Below are 20,457 nucleotides of genomic sequence, written 5' to 3' on the forward strand. Positions count from 1 at the left end.
TTCTAACTTATTCCTACTGCCTTTTATATCTTCACCCTGCTTTAAGAGTCAGCGAGGGAGGGGGACATGAGGGCGAGAAGAAAATCTCCATGGTTGGTAAAGCTAAACTAGAAGACTTGTAACTAAAATCATTACTCAAAACAAAGCTTTCTCCCCCCACCATTGTAGGACATGCAAATGGGATAGGGCAGGTATGCAGAGCGGATAATAAATTACCCAGCTCTCTAAGGCCACAAGATTAACTGGAGGCAGGAATGCAAGGGACCCGCAAATTAGAGAACCCAAGGTCCCAGTGCCACGTGATCAGTCTTTTTCCCAATGTCCCCAAACATGAATATCCCCAGAGGATGAATGAAAAGATGTGATTTGGAATAAAAGACAGAAGATGTCTTTCAGAAACTCAGATGTTTCCATTTTAGAGGCTAAATTGGTACATGAAAAAAATATATGTATATTCCTCCTGCGCCATAAAGTCATTTTGTAGTTTCAAAGTAAAACAAAAATTGGTTGGTCATCCCTGATCAATTAATTTCCCCACACCCTGGTTATAATCAACACAGATTCATTAGTGAAGTACAGTTATATAATAATCACTCTGTATGATATTAGAAAAAGTGTTGTACTTACCTGCTAGTTTCCCAGTAATTAAAACAGTGTCTTCAAATAGCCATATATTTGCTTGGCTTTGTGGGAACAGTGAAAGTGTAACTGATGAATAAACTGTGAAATAGAGCACAATTAGAATATTTGATGAAACGTGGCGAAAACGCGGGGCAAATATAGCTCTGTCCCAACAGGTTGTGCAGATGGGAAACTGAGGCAGAGCCGTGCTCACCGCGAGCCCCGCACTCACAACCCCTGCAAATGGACAAACCAGAAGCAGGAAAGCTGTAGCGCATCTATTTTGCCATGATTTTTAAATTTAACAAGTTACAGGAAGCACATAAAATACGGAGGCAAAAAAAACCACAAGAAAGACAAAAGGAATCCTGGGATCTCTACTGTCTATTTTACAAATATTTTCCATTTTCTTCCTTTCCATCGGACGGGAACACCACCCCAGTTTCGCAGCCAGCTCTCCTGAGTCCATGGTAGCTCTGTTCCCGGCCCAGTCCTCATACACCACCAAGAAAATCCCACTTCCAATCCCATTTCCACTCAGTGTAATGGAAATTTTCCGTGTCTTATTCTTTAGCACATCTACCTAAACAGTTGGTTGCATAGTTCGATAACATCATCATCATCTGGCCTCACTTAATTGGACGCACCGGCATTCTAATAAAGCTTCAGGCCTGCCAATCCCCCACGGCCACCTGCAGACAGCCTCTGTGTAAAGCAGAGCTCCTGCTGAGGCTTCCTCCAAAACTCTTCCCACAAAAGGGAAAACATCTCCCTACTGTCTGCAAACTGGCCTAACCTACTTCATACGAACTCCACATAAACATTTTCTGTTTCAGGTTACCAGATCAAGAGATTTCCCAAACAGAAGGAAAACATCATTGACATGTAAGACATTCCGATGTCAGCGCTTACTTGGCATTCTCCCGGTCTCCCAGGGCAGGGGTGTCAACACGTAGCCATCTTTGTAAGCAACGATGGTTAGGCTGAGCCCTAGCTCGTAGGGCACTTGGATCAACACGGCTCCATTCTTTTTAGTTATTGTGGAATTTGTCTTTGTATAGTTTACAAACACTTCCACAACTGCTTGACTCAGGTACTGACGACTGATGATGTCATTCACCTGGACCTTGAGCATAAACACCGACACTAGAAGGAAAAGTGGCAGCATGTTAGAGGCTAGAACACACAGGCCGGTATGCTTTCAAATGTCCTTCAAGACATCTGCCTAACAAAAACGTTGTAAGACACACAAGGGGCTTTGAAGAGTTCATGGGAAAATTCCATTTTTCCATAAACTTTCTAAGCCACCACCCCCACACTGTAATGTATGCAAAGAACCTTAGTAGCAGAGCGGGCTACAAGTTGGGCTGCTAACCTCAAAGTCAGCAGTTCAAAACCATTAGCAGGAGAAAGATGGGCTCACTGCTCCCTTTAAGATAGAAAGTCTTGGCAGCTCCCCAAAGCAATTTCTCCTCCATCCTGTAGGACTGTTATGAACTGCAAATGACTCAGTGGCTGTGGGTTTGATTTTGTTTTTAGGCATAAAGGAGTCCTGGGGGTGCAGGGGGCTGCATTTCAGAGTGCGAGCTGAAAGGTCAGCTGTTCAAACCAACCCGGTGCTCTGTGGGAGCAAGATGAGGCTGGCTGCTCCTTCCTGTAAAGACTGACTCTGTGAAACCTCAAAAGGCAGTTCTCCTCCCTCCTACAGGGCCACTAGGAGTCAGCGTTGACTTGATGGCAGTGGGGTTGGCTGGGGTTGCATGGTTACGGACAGATAAAGAAAGAAGGTAAAAACTTCCCAGTGAATGCATTATTCTTCCTACTTTATTTTAAATAAAGATGGACTTTAGAGTTTATTATTGATAATGCATGGTATTATGACTCCATTTCCCCGCTGCCAATCTGTGGTATGAGTTGGGGGTGCCAGCCCCCCACCACTAATCACCGGTTCAATAAGCACAATTGCACGGTTGAGATATATAAATATTATATTGAAGTCATGGAGAGCAGGAGAGAAAGAAGAAATGTTGCAATAACGGAATCAGACACATTTCATGGTAGCATGCTCACCGCAGCCCTGCTTGGTGGTCCACGTGAAGAGAGGGGAAGGGAAGGAGGACAAGGGGATAGGGAAACAGGGGAGGAGAGGGAGCTGAGAAGAGGGGGGGAGAGATCAGCGAGAGGCCTCTATTGCTAACCCAGGCTTATATACCTTTGGGGGAGTGCATGCCCACTAATTACAGGTAAAGACATAAGACACAGGAATGGGTTGCACTATAGGTTATACAGCAATGAGAGGGGGTGGTCTAGGGACATACACGCAATAGGAAGAGGAGGGATTGGGGGTATACAAGTGACAAGATGGGCGGATCCTAGATTTAGGATAGCAGCTTAACTTTGGATGTCACAGAGCCTGTTTGACTTGTTCCCTGGTTCAACTGATAGAGACCATTATCTGTAGGGTGAGAATGCTTGGTCGTAGAGAGCCTCAGGGAGAAATAGTTCATTGTCCCCAGCAGCAGGGAGGATGTCTGTAAGCATCTGACCTCCCCCCACACCAATCAAAAGAAGAAAAAGAGGAAAACAGCAAAAATTTTTAAAAGACAGCTGCTTTCTTCAGGAAAACAAATTTTTATCACCTCTCACTAATCCTAGTACTATCAGGTCCTATAGATTTCATGCTAATTCCAAATGTAGTCAAAGTTTTCTAAAATGCCATCTGAACAAACCTATTGTTGAACGACTAGCTGCTTTGTTTTGTTGGGGAGTATTTTTAAACTTCAACTATAGTAAGGGGTCATGTCAGCTTTCTAGCCTATTCATGAACGACTTCAAAGTCGTCTTTGAACCATGTGGAACATAAGCCTCACAGTCATACTACTAAGCATAATTCAAAGAACAACGAGCCAGCATAATGAGAACCTGGGCACTGTGTAACATTAATTAGAAGGATAAAAGCACACCCGGACCCCCCCCCACACACACACACATGCTCACTCCAAGCCATAACCACAACACTTAAATGGAAACTATAACTCTCTGGTTAAAAATAAAAACTAAATCAAATGTTGGAATATATAATAAGAGAAAGTTAAGGAACAATGTTATCGCTGCTATTTTCCAATAGAGAGAGACCTGACATAATTAAAAGTGCATTCCTTGTCTGTCACTCTGTCAACCTGTGGTGGCTTGCATGTTGCTGTGGTACCGGAAGCTGGGTCAACATTATTTCAAAGACCAGCAGGGTCAACAAGGATGGATGAGTTTCAGCCGGGCTGCCAGACCAAGCGAACCAGGAAGAAGGACTGCACAACCCCCTGGTGAGGGAAAATCCTGCGAATAGCAGAGGAACGTCTGATAAAGTGTCAAAGATGATCCCCGCAGGTTGGTGGACACTCAAAATCCAACTGGAGAAGAGTCAAGCGGCCTCCGCCAAGAAGAAGTGCCCTGAGCAACGGGACCGTCCTTGGCTGTTGGGGCACACTTGAGACGAGAGGAAGCAACTGCAAGCATCCAATAATAATCGAAACATCGAACGCACAGGAATGAGTCTACAAAACTGTGGACTTGGTGAAAAACTGAAGAAAACCGATGAAAAGTGTTATGCTAGGCTTTAGTGACCTGCCATCGACTGGTACTGCCCTTTGAAATAGGACCAGCATATGACCTACCATGCTGATAATACAACCTGAAACAGAGGGTTGTCACATTCAAACTAAAAACATACAAAAAGGTAGTATTTATCCTGAAGCACAAGGCTGTCAGGGATAAGATAATATCCAAAGGCCTACAAGGAAGACTAGTTAGAACGCTTCCACTGAAGTTCATGCAGCAACCACTGGTGCCAGCGAGGGGTTTACAGACTGCGGTTCCCTTCTACCGTCGGCAATGGGTCCCGCATGCAATCAAGATGCACCGATAAACGCCGGTGATGGGAACGCCAAAGTCGGAAACAAAGACTCAAGAAGAATCGGAATGTGGAAAATGTGACAATAGTGCAGAAACAATACTGGAGATGATAGGAAAAAAGTGCAGTATGAGCAACAACTTATTCACTGCCAACACCTTCTTTCAAGGGCATAGCACGTAGGCATCAGCACATGGAATACACTGGAATCAAGTCAACCCTCCTGTGGAAAGAGACCGTGCGGCACAAGGCAAGAGGCTAACACTGGAACCGCCATAAGTCACTTTTATTAAGATAAAGGTGAAGAAGCAAAGCAAGTCCACTGAGCTAAAATACAGCCTTGAATCTATCCCGCCAGAATTCACAGACGAAATCAGGAACCGATTTTACACACTGAAGGCTAAGGACCAAAGACCTGATAGATTTGAGGATGACATCCCGAACATCACACGAAGAGTGCAAAAGGTCATTAATAAAACAAGAAAGGGTGTTGGAAGACATCGTGAGACTGACTTTAGGATGCAGAGTTCGTAGCTACTAGACGGAATAGAAGACAGAATGACGTCAAAGAACAAATCAGGGACATTTCTAAGGGCGGCTCAAGAAGACAAGTCAAATGCGGCCTTAGAAAACCAAAAGGGAAGGAGATATTTAGCTTATCTCAAGAAGAACGAAATACAGGGAAAAAACTTCAAGCCTCAAGTTGCAATACTGAAAGTTTCTATGGGCAAAATATTATACGGTAGGAAAGACTCATCCAGCCATGAAAGGCAGAGACAGTCACTACAAAGAGGAAGTGGCCGATGTTCGTCCAGTTCAGGAGGTCGCACGTGGTCAACAACGACGGCACGGAAGGATGAAGGCCAGGCTGCGCCGGAGGCATTGGGAAACGCGAGGCTCCGGAATGTACTTCAACAGCTGAACGCAATGCTGCAAAGCACTCACCCGACAGCGCCAAGAAAACAACTGATGGGAAGAAACCCCTGCTTGTACCCATTGCAAAGACAAGAGATGCAACAGAACGTGAACATTATCCAGTATATCGCTAATATCACACAATGTTAAACTGATGGCAGCGGCCCATGGGCAGGAATGCCTGAAAGTCAAGCCAGATCCAGGCGAGAATATGGGATGAGTGATATTGCTCTGATGTCAGCTAGACCTTGGCTGAAAACAGACAATGCCTGACAGACGTCGACGGCAAAGCCATGGAACTTTGTGGATCATAACAACTCGCAGACAATACTGGGAAGAAGAGGAAGTCTAGATCTCATTGTGTCCCGAGAAACCCCTATGCAGCCCAAGAGGCAGTCATTTGATAAGAGCAACAAGCTACTATTGGGTAAAAGTCCAGGAGGATGTGTGTCAGGGTTGTATCCCTTTCCCAACGCATTCAATCTGTATGGTGAGCAAAAAAATTCAAGAAGCTAGACTCTAAATCAGAACAAGCATCAAAATGGGAGGAAAGTTCATTAACAATTTGCGATCTGCTTGCTGAAAGTGAGAGGGTTTGAAGGACTTATTTATGAATAACAAAGCCTATTGCCTTCAGCATGGCTTATATATAACTCAAGGTAAATAAAACAAAAATCCCCACAGCTAAACCAATAAGCAACATCATGAGTAGTGGAAAAGTGGTTGATGTCAAGGATTTTATTTAACTTGGATCCACCACCAATGCCCATGGAAGCAGCAGTCAAGAAAGCAAACAATGTATCACATTGGGCAAATCTGCAGAAACAAGACCTCTTTAAAGTGATAAAAAACAAAGAAGTCACCTTGGAAACTCATATGCCCTTGACTCAAGCCTGATATTCTCAATTGCTTCATATGCATGTGAAAGTTGAACAAGGAAGACTGAAGAAGAGTCGGTGCACTTGAATTATGGTGTTGGGGATTAATGAAAGTACCATGGACTGTCAAAAGAATAAACAAACCTGTCTGGAGGAAGTGCATCCAGAATGCTCCTAGAAGCAAACGTGACAAGACTTCATCTCACATACTTTGGACATGTTATCAGGAGAGACTAGTCCCGGGGAAGGACATCACGCTCGGTATAGTGAGCCAGCAAAAGAAGAGCAAGACCCCTGATGCACTACATTGACAGAGTGTCTGCAAGCCTGAGCTCATGCACAACCGTGGATGCGAAGGCCCACACTGGTATCATTCTGTTGTTCTTAATGTCGCTGTGCTCTGTCGACTTGATGGCAGCACCTAGCAACAGTTCACTGGGTAACCTCTGCCCACTGTTCAAAAGCAGAGATGTTCGTTTGAGTACTAAGGTGCACCTGACACAAGCTCCAGTTGTGTCAGAAGCTGAACCAGAGAGAAAGAACTGATCCACTGAGATGGCGGTGTTGGCAAACGGCCTCAGAGACACCGCGAGCTGCCTGAGAAGTGAACATACCTGTTTCGGAAGTCCAGAAGAATGTATCTTAGAAAGGAAAATGTTGAGATTTTGGAGCCCTTCGGACACATTATGAGGAGGAACCAGACCCTGCAGGAGGACACCACGCTCGGAAAAGCAGAGGGTTAGCCAAGAACAGAAGGCTCCTCAGTGAGGTGGACGGACAGTGTGGTGGTGGTGTAGAACATAGCAGTGAATTTCACTTTTCTACAAAAATGCTGAGGAAGCAGAAGTGTGGATAAACTTCAATTAATATTTTACCTTGAACTACATGTCTACATATACTGTTCATATAGAGAGATATTAATATATTTTCTAAGAATATAAACCTCAACTTCAGGAGGAAAGGATTTTCAAATGTCAAATCTTCCGCTATTAAAATCACAGTATCCCTCTCTGGAATCCCCTAACATCTGTATTTGAGCCCCTTAGCAAACAATACACACTGGTCCTCGTTTTTTAAAAAATCATTTTACTGGGGGCTCATACAACTCTTATCACAATCCATACATCCATCCATTGTGTCAAGCACAGTTGTACACTTGTTGCCCTCATCATTCTCAAAACATTTGCTTTCTACTTGGTGTCAGCTCTTCGTTTTCCCCCTCCCTCCTCCCTCCCATCCTGGTCCTCTTTATCTGAAAAAATAGGGAAAGAAAGGAAAGGAGAGAGAAAGACACAAACAAACAACTATCTTTCTGCCTGGCAATTCTCCACTCTCTCACCCTGCCACCCTTGTGACTGCTGGCATCAGAAAACATAGGTTTTATTTATCTGTATGTTCATCTATGCAATACAGACACACACACACACACACACACACAGGTTGTGTACTGGGTGGCTTCAAAAAGTTCACAGAGAATGGAAGTAAAAGATAATGGAAATTTGAAGGCCCTTTGTGTATGTGTGTGTATGCGCTTATTTATCTTTTGTTTATTTTGGTGTATCAGGCCCTGTGCTAAAATTCTACACAAGTAAGTTATAGAATTTCATCCTAATGCAAATCTGCAAGACATTTTCTCATTTTTAAGGCAAGGGAACTGAAGGTAAAATATAAATCTGGTCAAGATCCGACCAGGATTCACCGACAGGCTCCTCTGTCCTTTATGCCACACTGGCTTCCGTTGAGCAGCTTGGAGATGTGTGCTGACTTACTTATACACCCCCACCCATTGCTAAGACAGAGCCCTTCACTCAGTTCACTCACTGACCGCTGAGCGGGAGCTACCCTTCCCTATCCAAGCTTGCTCTGTCTGGGCCCAGCACAAGCAGCCACAAAGCAGCACAAGAAAATTAGCTGAAAGAGTAGTCAAACCAATTAAAGAGTTGTCATGACTTTTTTCTCCAAATAAAAGAAACGCTGTAAGCAATTGTCTATTCAAGATGTGAATTGGGTGATTCTGCCTTGAGGTGTGAACTGTTTGATCAAGCAAGCAATGCTGGCAGCCAGAAGCAATACCTATCCCACAATAGTCCCCCTCCCCTTACTAATTCTCTCCTCTAAAAAAAAACAAACCACCCCAACAACAACAACAAAAAAATTTGGCATTTAGATGGGCAGCTTCTGTGAGTAAAAATACGATTTCCTCCACAACCTACCTACTGTCCTCCATTGTAGTTTCCAGCTTTCCAGGCACATATTATTTCCTCTGTCACTTAATTACAGCCATTATCTTATCCATTGCCCACATAATTTTCTTTTCAGTATGTCACCACTGGTTTAAAAATGGTTCAATATCAGATGATATCAACTGAACTCTTAGAAAACATATAATCTACATGCGGAGAGAAGTAAAAATACAACATAAACTAGGTTCTGGGTTGCTTGGAAAGAGCTAACTACATTTCACAGGATCAGAATCATTTTTATGTAACGAGGGACACTGAAATTCAAAGGAATAAGTAGGTATACCAATGTTCTTGAATACACATTAAAACCAATAGTAGATTTTGCTTCAGGATACAGATACCAAACTCAAAGTCCAGGAAAGTTTAAAAAATATTGCTAAATATTCATTTGGACAACATGTAGGCCCTTGAGATGGGCAGAGCTGGTAAAACTGCTTTCCCACTTCTTTTGCAAAGCACCTGACATCACCCCATTATACAGTTCTTTTCCACAGCAGGACAGCCGCTCCACTCGCAGTAGGAAAGCCACTCTTCTGAAGTAGAAAAACCAGCCCAATAAATTCCTTTGTATTTCAAAATATTTAGCAGTAATTTAATATCTACACGTTTTGTGCTACAAGAAAATGATGTTAAAAAGGAAGTTTTTAATGAACAGACTATAGGTTTAAAAACACAAGCGACATTTAACATAAAATGAATATTAAAATTTTCGACCCCCCTTCAAGGGGGACGAATACCAGAATAGTAGGTGAAGGAATAGAATGGGCGGTGTCAGCTATGTGTACATAATAACAATGCATATTATAATAAGGGTTCGCAGGTGTGGTGGGGTCGGGGAGGGAGGAGGAAAAAAGGGGAGCTGATATCAAAGGGCTCAAGAAGAAAGATAATGTTTAGAAATCGCTTATGCCAACAACTGCACATGTCCGCTTGACATAACAGATGCATGGATTGTTGTCATATATGTTAAGAGCCCCCAGTAACATGAGTCATCAAATTTTAAAAATTTTTCTGAGGTATGTGGAGTCTTACGTAAACTAAAACTAAAAACGGCACCAAAAATCAAGGGGAGTCAAACAGTTGTCCGGCACCAATCAGAGAGGTCCACCTCCTTCATTCACGGACTAGCGTGGGCTGTGAGATGCTGAGGAGCAAGGCGGCCAGCCCGCAACGCTGCCTGGTCCTGGATGCCCTCACAACTGCGCTCCAACCCTTGCTCGGAGGCGGCTGCACTCTGCAATCCACACCCGAGAGTGGCAACTTCAACATCCTCAAGGGTATCGATTACATGTCTTTTCAAAGTGCTTTGGTTTTCAGGACAAAAAGAAGTCAGAATGGGAAAAGTGAGAGCTGAGGATGGGGTGAGGCTCCCCAACAAATGTCTCCCAGGACAGCCCTCATTACCCGGGAAAGAGGACGAAGTGGCTGGTGATGGAAAATAAATTCCTTTCCAAAGCCTTCGTGGGGGCCCTTTTTCAATCAATGCAGTTTTCAATTGTCCTAAAATGTCTCCCTAACAAGGTTGTAGGATCTGCCTGTCTACCCTGAGAAAATCTATCAAGATTATTTCTGTAGAATTGAAAAACAAACACACAAAAAAAACCGTCACCCATAGCCTTCTGTAGCTTGAATGCCACTGGCCCACTAGATCCCCGGGAAGTTTTAATTGGGACTTTTTCTTGTTTGGGAAGGCACCCCCGTAGGACTAAGACTCTGTAGCCGCCCATGGATTGCATCCGTTGCTTTGAATAAGCCAACACTTGTGATCTGGAACCTTGCAACTCAAGTGACTAGGTAGGAGCATGCAAACAGGTGTGAAACTCTGCGAGACTGGGTTAGTTTTGCCACTCCACTGGGCACAAAGTGAGCCATCTCAGAAGCAGTATTGAAGCATCTCTCACACCTGCCAAGAAGGCAGAGCCGGGAGTGGAGCAAGTTCAAGATCCCTGTATGAAGAAGAGGCAGAGGCTTCAGAAGCAGCAGGTGGAGACTACACGACAGCTACCTAGCCCACAGAAAGAATAAAGCCAAGAGCCTTTGGCAGGAGGCTGGCTGGCTGAGTGTGGCCACTGGCCTTTCATCATCGGCACTTGAAGAACTTTGTAACTCTTGCCCACACAAAGCAGATACCAACGGGCCATGTGACTGAGGAACACAGAAGCAAGCTTGCCGGTGTGGCTGAGTATAGCTAGTAATAGACTGCATCCTTAATATTTCTGATCCTAACTCGTAACCAAGTATCTTCCCCAAAAAAACTAATCGTGAGGATTATATCATCGGTGAGTTCTGTGTTGGCACTGAAACAGGCGATTGAACCCAGCAGGAGTGGAGTGCAGTGGGTGCAACAGTTGGTGCTGGAATCAGGTGAAGGAACTTAGCAGGTGGAGGCAGGTCTGAACTTGGTCTCATAGGAATGATTTCGGATAGTGTGTGCACTTGAATTCTCCTCACCCCTTGTGAAGCTGAAGGAGGTCAAACATGATCTCCACACCGTTTCTTCACTGATCAAAGGGCCTCCTGTGGCTTCCAAGGCCAACTGTGACAAAGCAGAGGCCAGGCACACCCCCACCAACCAACCTTCATTACCAAGTCCTTGTTACCCTATTCTAACACCAACCATCCCTCCCACGGCGCCCTACATCTGTGGCTGGGTTTGATCATTCACTGCAAGGGCCACACAGAACCCACACACAATGCTTCTAGTTACAGGGCTTATTAGGGAAGTTAATAAGTTATAGGGCAGGCGAGAAATGCTCAGGATACAACTGTGCAGTAAGGACAGTTTCTTCTCGGCCACACTAGCAGGCAGGCCACTCTCTGCCCTCAGCCTGATGGCCTGGCCTCTGCCCTGCGCAGGCAATGCTACAAAGCTCTTTCAGGGTTACTGTGTGGATCCTAACAAAGTATGGATAACTTTGAGGTGAATGAGAATTCCAGAACACTGCTTTGGGCTTATGTGTACTTGCACATAGAACAAGAGGCAGGTGCAAGCAGAACAAGGGAATGTTGCATGGTTTAAAAAATCAGGAAAGATGTTCATCAGGGTGCTGAGTAAATATTCAGAGAAGCTGGATTAGATGATGAAGAATGCAATATCAGGATTAGAGGCAGGCTTATAAACAACCTGTGATATGCATATGATACAACCTTGCTTGCTGAAAGTATGGAGGGGTTGAAGCACTTGCCGATGAAGATAAAGGATTACAACCTTCAGTGTGGATTACAACTCAACATAAAGAAAACCAAAATATGGAGAAAAGATTCAAGTTGTCAAGCATTTCATGTTGTTTGACTCCACCATCAATGCCCATGGAAGCAGCAGTCAAGATATCGAATGATGGGTAAATCTGCACAGACCTCTTTAAAGTGTTCAAAAGCAAGGATGTCAGGTTGGGGACTAAGGTGCACTGGACCAAGCCATGGTATTCCCAATTGCCTCTTATGCACATGAAAGTTGGACAATGACTAAAGAAGACCAGAGAAGAATCAATACATTTAAATATGGTGCTGGCCAAGAATCTTCAAAGTGCCATGGTCTGCCAAAAACCAACATCATGTATGTCTTAGAAATATAGCCAGAATTCCCATTAGAGGTAAGGATGGTGAGAGTAAAGATTTCAGGCCAACTTTGGACTACCACTTATTTTTATAAATAAAATTTAATTGGACTACAGCCATGGTGATTCATTTATGTATTGTCCATGGATTCTCTCCATTGAACGATGCTTCAGAGACTGTACAATCTACAAAGACTAAACTATTTACTCTCTGGCGTTTTATAGAAAAAATGTGTTGACTATTTGCTATCTTATTTGCTTTACACAAACTCAACCACTTTCTTGCTGCAACCTCATTACGCATGGCTTCTTCCTATCGAAGTGCTCTCTTTTCATTTCTACTTTCAAAGTCTTAACCCAACGTTAACAATCTCGTTCAAAGACCCCGTCCTTCAAATAAATTTGCCCGTATTCCAATCAGATGGACTCTTCTTTTTGATGCAGAATAGTCTAAAACAGCATGGGACACATTTGGCATGTGGCTTTCTTTTCTGTTTACCTGTCTTCCGTCCCTGAGAGGCTTCTTGACAGTTTATTTTTGTTTCAGACTCAGCCAAGTGTCTTCCCAAAGCGCACAGTAAGGAGCTTAACACAGATAGATTAACACTCACTCAATGGGAAGGGGTGGGGAGAAGGGGAGAGTATGAGAGAAGAGATGAAGGGCGAGAGGTACAGACGGCCATACAGGAGGACAGAGGATTAGGCGTGGACAAGCACCCAGGAACAGAGAGAATAGATTTCCACACAGAGGTCACTTGGAAGTGACAGGTAGCTTTCTAACACCAGTGCATGGCATGTTGAACTCTGAGTTTAATCCCCAGTTTCCAGTGAGCAATAGTTTACACTGCATTACAGAACTCACAACAGTAAGTATTGAGATTCCTTTTCCTGATGGAAATTAATATCCATTCCCCTTCCATTTCAGTCAAATATTTAACCTGGAATTCTTGACAAGAGAAAATATAAATTAAAAAACTTCCTAAGTAAACATTTCAGCAAAGTCCAAGTGAAGAGTTTTTTAGCTTTTACAATCACAACATAATGCCAACAAAGTAGTTTTACAATTCTCTCTCTCTGGTTATTACCACAATTTCCCCCATTTAATTGAAACAGGAGCAGGGAGTTCAAAAACAAGCTGGGGGAGAGGGAAGCGGCTTATAAAGAGAAAGAACCACATTATTATGCATTCTGCAGAGCAGAGTGGAAAGGGTTTAAACAGTTTAATCTTTATAGCCTTTCAAATAGGGACACACAAGCCTCCTTCTTTAAAAAGAACAAAAGAGTGATTTTTTTTAATCCACAAAACCTAGTAAAACAGAAAAGGCTTTGAAATTCAAAAGCAAAAGAAGCCTGCTTGTGTGTAAAACCCCAACATTTATTTTTAGCAAGCTGATATTCACTACAAAGAGAACACCAAGTTAATAAAGAAATTAGAGACAGCACAGGGCACTGGCCTCCACAGATGAGAGATGTCAAGGGGCAACTAAATTACCTTCCTTTCCATTGGGAGCGGAGCTTACATGAGTCCCCAGACAACTGAAATAGGTAACAAAGACTCCTTATAACTTAAGAACTGGCACATAATAGACGACTCCGTAGGACACAAATGGGTGCTGGACCACTTGTGTCTGGTCTCATGTCCTTCTTGTTCATCCAGAGCCTGTCCCGCAACAGCACCACATCATTCGGATCCAAGCTTCTAAACCACACTATCCAAGCGTGCTCCTCCTGACTTCTATTTTGCCTTAGCAATGTTTTATCTTGTCTTAAAATCTCTTCCATTCATTCACTCACAAGTCCATTCAACGTATATTTACTAAATGCCTATCCGCGAAGGCTCTAGGTGTAAGGGGACAGAAGAACCAGGAATGCACTGAGAAAACGTTGCAACTCACTCTATTTGCTAGTTCTTTACAACGGCCTTAACTAGAGGCAAGCCTGGATGCTGTGCTGGTTCCAGGATGGGCACCTAATGTGGGCTAAGGAGTCCATGAGGATTATTCTGTAGACGCATGGGTTTTGAAGATGGGTGAGGGTGGGGGTGGGGGGTGATATGGTCATCCTCCATCCCTCCTTGTATAGAGATTTAGAGTTGGCTTAGGGGTCATTTCCATTATTAGACTATCCTTAGATCAACATGTTCAATTTCAGAGATGGTGAACAGTGCCTGACTTTTCCTATTCCTTTATACTGAGGCACACATCACCTACGAGCCCTGGTAGAGCAACAATTAGTGTCTGGTTACTTCCCCAAACCCTGGGGGTTCGATCCCACCAAGTGCTCCATGGGCAAAGCCGTGGCGGTCTGCGTATTAAAGATCGCAACCTTAACACAGCCCTGACAGGGCAGCTCGACTGGGTCCTATTGGGAATCAACTCGACAGCAGTGGGTCTGGACTTTGAGTTTTACATGACCTCAAATAGCGATACATTAGCTCAACTCACAAGATCAGGATTATGTTTAGCATCAGAGAGGAAAAATCAGAGAAGTGAGAGGTGTTTTTTCCCCCCTTAGGTAAGCCACTAAGAGTTTTAAGACTGAGAAATGAGGTTGAGAATATGTGAAGTCTGTCTAATTTTTTTTTAAGACAAAAACTGTGAGCTGAGAAAACGTGAGGAACAGTGTGTGCTCCACTAGAGGAGAGATGGAAATTTAGTAGTTTAGGAGCTAAAGTCAATGACACACAACAAAAAAGTTAATAGGCAGACCATGATAGCCCCTAAACCAGAAAAACAACAAAAGTCTATATATCCCATTAAGTAATTATTAAACATGTATAATTTCAAATTACTATGAAATTGTTATATAAGCTATTAAGTTGTTGGGACCTAAGACTAGAATTGTGTGGTATTTCTTTGACCCAGAGTTGCCACTCCCCTACCCAAAGTATTGAGACACCAAGTAGACTATGAACAAAACATCTTGAAAGTCTCTGTGATAGATAGTCATTAATGTTACATGCTTTTCTTAAATATCTACTATATGCAAGATTTAGGAATCCGGATAGCACTGTCAACTGAGTATTGGACAGCTAACTTCAAGGTTGCCAGTTCAAACCGACCAGCTGATCCTCAGGAGACAGGACACAACCTGCTCCTTTAAACATTTACAATGTCACTATGAGGCAGTCTACTCAGTGACAGTGAGTGTGTGTGTGGGGGGGGGAGGGGTGTAGGGGTGGGCATGTAAGAGCTAAGGTTCCCAGGTGGCACTGTGGAAAAGCATTGAGCCATAAGGTGAGTAGTTAAAATCCATCCGCTGTTCCAAGAGAAGGATGAGGCTGTCTGCTCCCATCAAGGTTGACAGCCTCAGAGACCCTACTAAGGTTGGTGCCGTGGCTATTAGGTGCAAGGTCAGTGTTTGGGACCTACCAGGTACTCCTCAGGAGAAAGAGAATGACTACTCCCATAAAGAGTTACAAGTTGGAACCCCACAGGGTTGCTATGAGTCAGGGTGGGTATGAGTCAGAATCGACTTGGTGGCAGTGCGTTTTGAGGTGGGTCAGAATGAACAACAGTGGGTATGCACATGTGAGAGATTCAAAGACACTTGGTGCCGTCGAAGGGCTCTCACGTGACAGCGGCAGTTGTAGACAGAGAAGTGTGGGTGAAATATTTGTGAATTCAGAACATTTTATGTGTAAAGTATTCTAATAATGTCCAACAGGAAAGTCAGGAGGTACAGTGAATTATTTAATGTAGTTCTTCTAGCCAAAAGGTCTACTGACCATCACCCAACAATTGGGTAGGGCTCTGTAGGCAAGGTACCTGTAGGCCACAAGAGCTTTGGGCAGCTTACTGATTAATGTGAGTCTGTACGACAATCTTGTGGCTTCAAACCTTGTGCCATCCCAGAGGCAGCCCAGGGATCTCACAACTATAAGAAAGGAGAGTCAAGAGTAGAGAGCATCCTTTGGACTTGGGATCCCTGCACTGGGGTGAGGGGATCCTAGATATGAGGGTGGGGGAAGGGGGTGAGGAGAGAGAGAGAAAGAGAGAAATTGTAAAACAGGAGAGATGGTACGAAATGGTAGCAGAAGCAGGATACCAATAGGTGATGATGCATGGGCTTCCCAGCCCTGGGATCAAGAAAACTGATCACCTTCGAATAAGAGACTTGCTAGCGCAGTAGGTGTGCCCCTGAGCATTTATTGGCAGAGTCAAAGAGCCTGTGGCACTTGCCTGAGCAAGGCGGAAGCTGGGCGAGAGGCTTCTTGGGGAAAGGGATCCTGATGACCACCTTCTGTAATGTGAGGTAGAGGTAGCTCCGGTCAACGAACTAAACCCTGGGCACGTAAACTGTAACCTGTTACTTCCCTAATAAACCTATAGGCTGTGGGTGGTCATTAACACTCTCATTATTGTTGCATGTTTTCAGTTATTTCCTTGGGAGGAGAAATCATAGACCCATCACTGCCAATTGTTTAAAGGTTCGTGATAGGCATTCTTAAATTGCTTGTCAGAAGGTCATACAACTTACACTGTATGCAAGACAGCGTATGTTACAGTCAACATATGAATCCGATGGTCCGTGCCTCCTCAGGGAGTTAACATGAAAAAGCATGTTCAGTAAAAATTTGAAATATGGTATTTTCTTTTCATTTATTTTTCCTTTTCAACATTTTTTTAAAAATTAACATCCTCTTGATGGGTTGACATGTGTTTCACACCTAGCAGCTGCTCCTCAGCGCAAAGATGAGGCTGCCCACGCCTGGAACAAAAATCATTTTCAGAACCCCTGGAACGCAGCTCTCGTTCTCCTGTCTGGTCGCTCTGAGTCAGAAAGGCCTGGGCAGCAGTTAAGGCTACTTTTGGTTTTTCAACAGGTTGAAAGAGCCTCCTACACAGAAAATTAACTGCACAAAAGCCAGCCTGGGTGAGGAGTGACCGAGACCAACATGTATTACTCAGTTGCTCTGGAATTCCATGAGTGAATACCTAGACTTTATTTATAAAAAAAACCAATGTGGTAAGGAATTAATAAAACCTCCATTTTCTGTTTTACAGATGGTTTTTTTCCTCTCTTGGTTCTTTTTTACACACAAAGAGTGTTAAAAGTCAATGACGAGGAAGAGGAATTTATTTGGAGACTACTTGCCACGTGCTTCAGCAGGGCTCTGAGAGGGGGGTCTGCTCCGTCAGCATTTCACTTCCCCAGCTCCTCACCCACCCTTCCCCTGGACGTCAACAGGTGCTTCAGGAAAATGCAGCATTTGCCCCGTAATCACACAGCTAAAGCAATATCAACCAGTCAAGAGGAAGTCAGGTGCTATCAGATCTGGAGCACCTCAAGCGCCTGCCCGGTATGACCCCTCAGTGGGAATAAGGCCGCTCCCCAGGCGGAGTAGAGCGCCAGGCTGGGAAGTTTCGAGCAAATGAGTCATTTATTAAGCTAGATTTTTATTAAGATAGAATATTCAATTAAAAGACAGTAGATATGATACTGTTTGAGTTAAAGTTTATTGTGCCAACCTGGCTGAACACATGTGGGGTTAATTGAAGGTCGAAGGGATAAATGTCTCGGTGAGCCTTGTCTTTCTAGTTCTCTGGTCTCTTGCTTTGTGATGGTGGCACCAGGGTGCAGCTGCCTTGGCCAGTTCCCTGCTTCAGCTGGCAAGGCTCACTTTCTGCAAGACATCCCCTATGAGAAGCCACATGGACCTACCCCGATGCAGTTCTGGGTGCTGGAGCAGCTGTGCAGAGACCCCTGCCAGTGCTGAGATGTTTACACATTCACTGACTTGGCTTTCCTCCTGCAGTCAGCGTCATTGCATGTGTTTTGTGAGATGGAGGACTTTGTGGATTGGTGTCGGACATATGGGTTAATGTTGGTCTTGTGGGCTTGGGCAGCACTGGGTTGGGATGTCTTCTTGATGTGCACTCACCCTGTATATCAATCTCTCTCTTATACATATGAGTTTCTGTGGATTTGTTTCTCTAATGTACCCAGACTAACACACTGTTTTCTACTGAAATAATGTATATACTGGAGGGAAATCATTTTTATATGAAATAAAGGACCATAAGCAGCATCCTGATATTGTTCAAAATTAATATGTCAGTTAAGCACATCTCAGTAGATATTAAATGCTGATGAGTTATCAGAAAAAGTTCCAAATGTAAGAGAACCCTACAATGTAATAGAATCACATGGTGGACTCTTGCCTTACATGATCCTTACACGTTCATGCCTGCTCTGCCTGTCAGTGGTAGGTGCCTTGAGAGCAAATGGCTTGCACTTCAGTCCCTTCAAACAGCCAGATCTCTGTACATACTAAGCATACGCCTGTGGGCGCTGAACTGAATTTGAGTTATACATACTATATGTCCAAGGAGACCTGGGGGCACAAAGGTTAAGTGCAACTTAGCTGTTCCCTAAAACATCAGTGATGCAAACCGCACCAGCCCGTCCACAGGAGAAAGAGGTAGCAGTCAGTCCTGGAAACCCTAAGGCACAGCTCCACTCTGTCCATCAGGCCACTAGGAGCAAGAATGGACTGCAAGGCAGTGGGCTCTATATCCGCTCTGGTTGACTGTTTGAACACTTTTTCATCCTAGAACTTCAATCTCTCATATTTAATTTGGGGGCTTTACAACGAAACCTTTCTGAAGACAAAAGCCCAGGAGAATAATGAAGACGGCTTTAAGGTTAAAGACCAACAGAGGTGAAATCTTATATTGAGCCCGGCATCAATTTAGACATGCTGCCTTACTACAGTCCTTGCCACACCACTCAATTTCATTTACCTGATCAAGAAACAAACATTTATCCATCAGTCTACCCAGGGCTGTCACCCGAGTCCAGCACTGCTACTGCCCTCCGGCCATTAACAGGCTCTGGAGTCACAGCCACAAGATCAGTTTGACATGGCTGAATCCTGTCTTTACACCCTAGATATTCTAAAAACAATCCCTCTGTGATGTGCTTCAATTTATTTTTGTCTCACTAAATTTCTAAATCTTCATCTGGTTAAAAATAATTTGGACACCTATACACTGATTAGAAATTTTAATAAATTCTGTAATGAATCTTACTGAAAACGTATTGAATCTTATTTAGCCCTATAAACCATTACTGTATCCCTGCTTCTTACTCATTGAAATAAGAATGGCAAATATTTAGAATATTTTTCTCAAAATATGTACTTTCTAATCTCTTCCATTTTCATCCTATCCTCTCATGAAGACTCCGTGTTAACATTAGACCATTTTAAAGTACCATCTCAATCGGAGAATTCCATCTGCCTTACATTTCGCAGAAGACAGTCTTCCAAATCAAATCAATATATTAATCGATCAGCTGCATCCATTAGGGTGTTATTGCCTTCATCTGCTGTTGAATAGAAACCCAAATGATAGCAGGAAACATAATTTATTACTTCTTTGAGGTTAAGTATTAAACAAAAGGAAACAAGACTACATCTTCTTTACAGAATTATTTTCCAAAGAGACCATTTCAAGACACACAATTTTGCTAAGCACTAGTGCTGCCCTGCGCAATGGCGAGGCTAGCCATGGGAAAGACAAAGAGCTGCAAAACAGACTTCTTTCCCATAAAGAAGGAACACTATCTTTTAAATAAAGTTTCCCAAGGAAGCAGAACCGGATTAGTTGGCTTAGTTAGTATGCCAAGAACATTCTGGTTCATGTTACCGTTTTCTGGACAGAAAATAGAAGAAGAAAGATACTGTTTGAGCTCAGCCTTTCCTAAGAGCCAATTTATCTCCTCAGCAAAACAAAAGGAATCAATACAACAGCGAAAACTCGAAGCTGACATATGAGCACTTCCTCGGATTTCTGGTCGTCAAATATATTTTGCTTGCTAGCGTGGCTTCTTTGAGTAACGTTCTGAAGACATTACTATTTCTAGGTGGTTTTCAAAGAAAAATGATCATTTTATTCCATAGTATGCCTTAATAGTCTTTACTGCAGAAACAGATTTGTACTTTTATAACTGATTTTCAGGAAGATTGAGAACAATCACCTCATGTACTGCAAAGTTATACAACTGGTGTGTGTCCTTTCATGCCTACTTATTAACTCCTTACTAACATATTATCACAGAATATAAGTGAATGAAAACAGAATCTGGACTCTAAATATTTAATATACTAAATATTGTCTTTTAATTACAGTAATTATTGGATAAGTCTCTGCTAAGTTCTAGGTACTTCATCTGTATTGCCTCTAACGTTGACAATAATTTTTAAAGACAAGTATCGTTAGTTCTATCTTAGAGAATATTCAGGGGTCCCGTTGGCTGTGCTAATGGTTAATGCACTAGGCTATCACCCGAAAGGTTGGCAGTTTGAGTACACTCAAAGGTGCCTCCGAAGA

The 20,457-nt window shown here is 43.3% G+C and overlaps 1 protein-coding gene across 1 annotated transcript in view; it reads right to left on the bottom strand.

Annotated features, from left to right (window-relative positions):
* FAM171B (family with sequence similarity 171 member B) overlaps positions 1 to 20,457 on the bottom strand; it is a 54,155-nt gene that overhangs the window by 15,594 nt on the left and 18,104 nt on the right. Inside the window, exons 2-3 of the mRNA XM_075529532.1 lie at positions 1,534 to 1,767; positions 628 to 720 (exon numbers count right to left, since the gene is read on the bottom strand). Of these exons, the coding sequence (XP_075385647.1) occupies positions 628 to 720; positions 1,534 to 1,767 (327 nt within the window). The remainder of the gene's footprint in view (positions 1 to 627; positions 721 to 1,533; positions 1,768 to 20,457) is intronic.

Source organism: Tenrec ecaudatus, chromosome 13, assembly GCF_050624435.1.
Source record: "Tenrec ecaudatus isolate mTenEca1 chromosome 13, mTenEca1.hap1, whole genome shotgun sequence".
Lineage (NCBI taxonomy): Eukaryota > Metazoa > Chordata > Mammalia > Afrosoricida > Tenrecidae > Tenrec > Tenrec ecaudatus.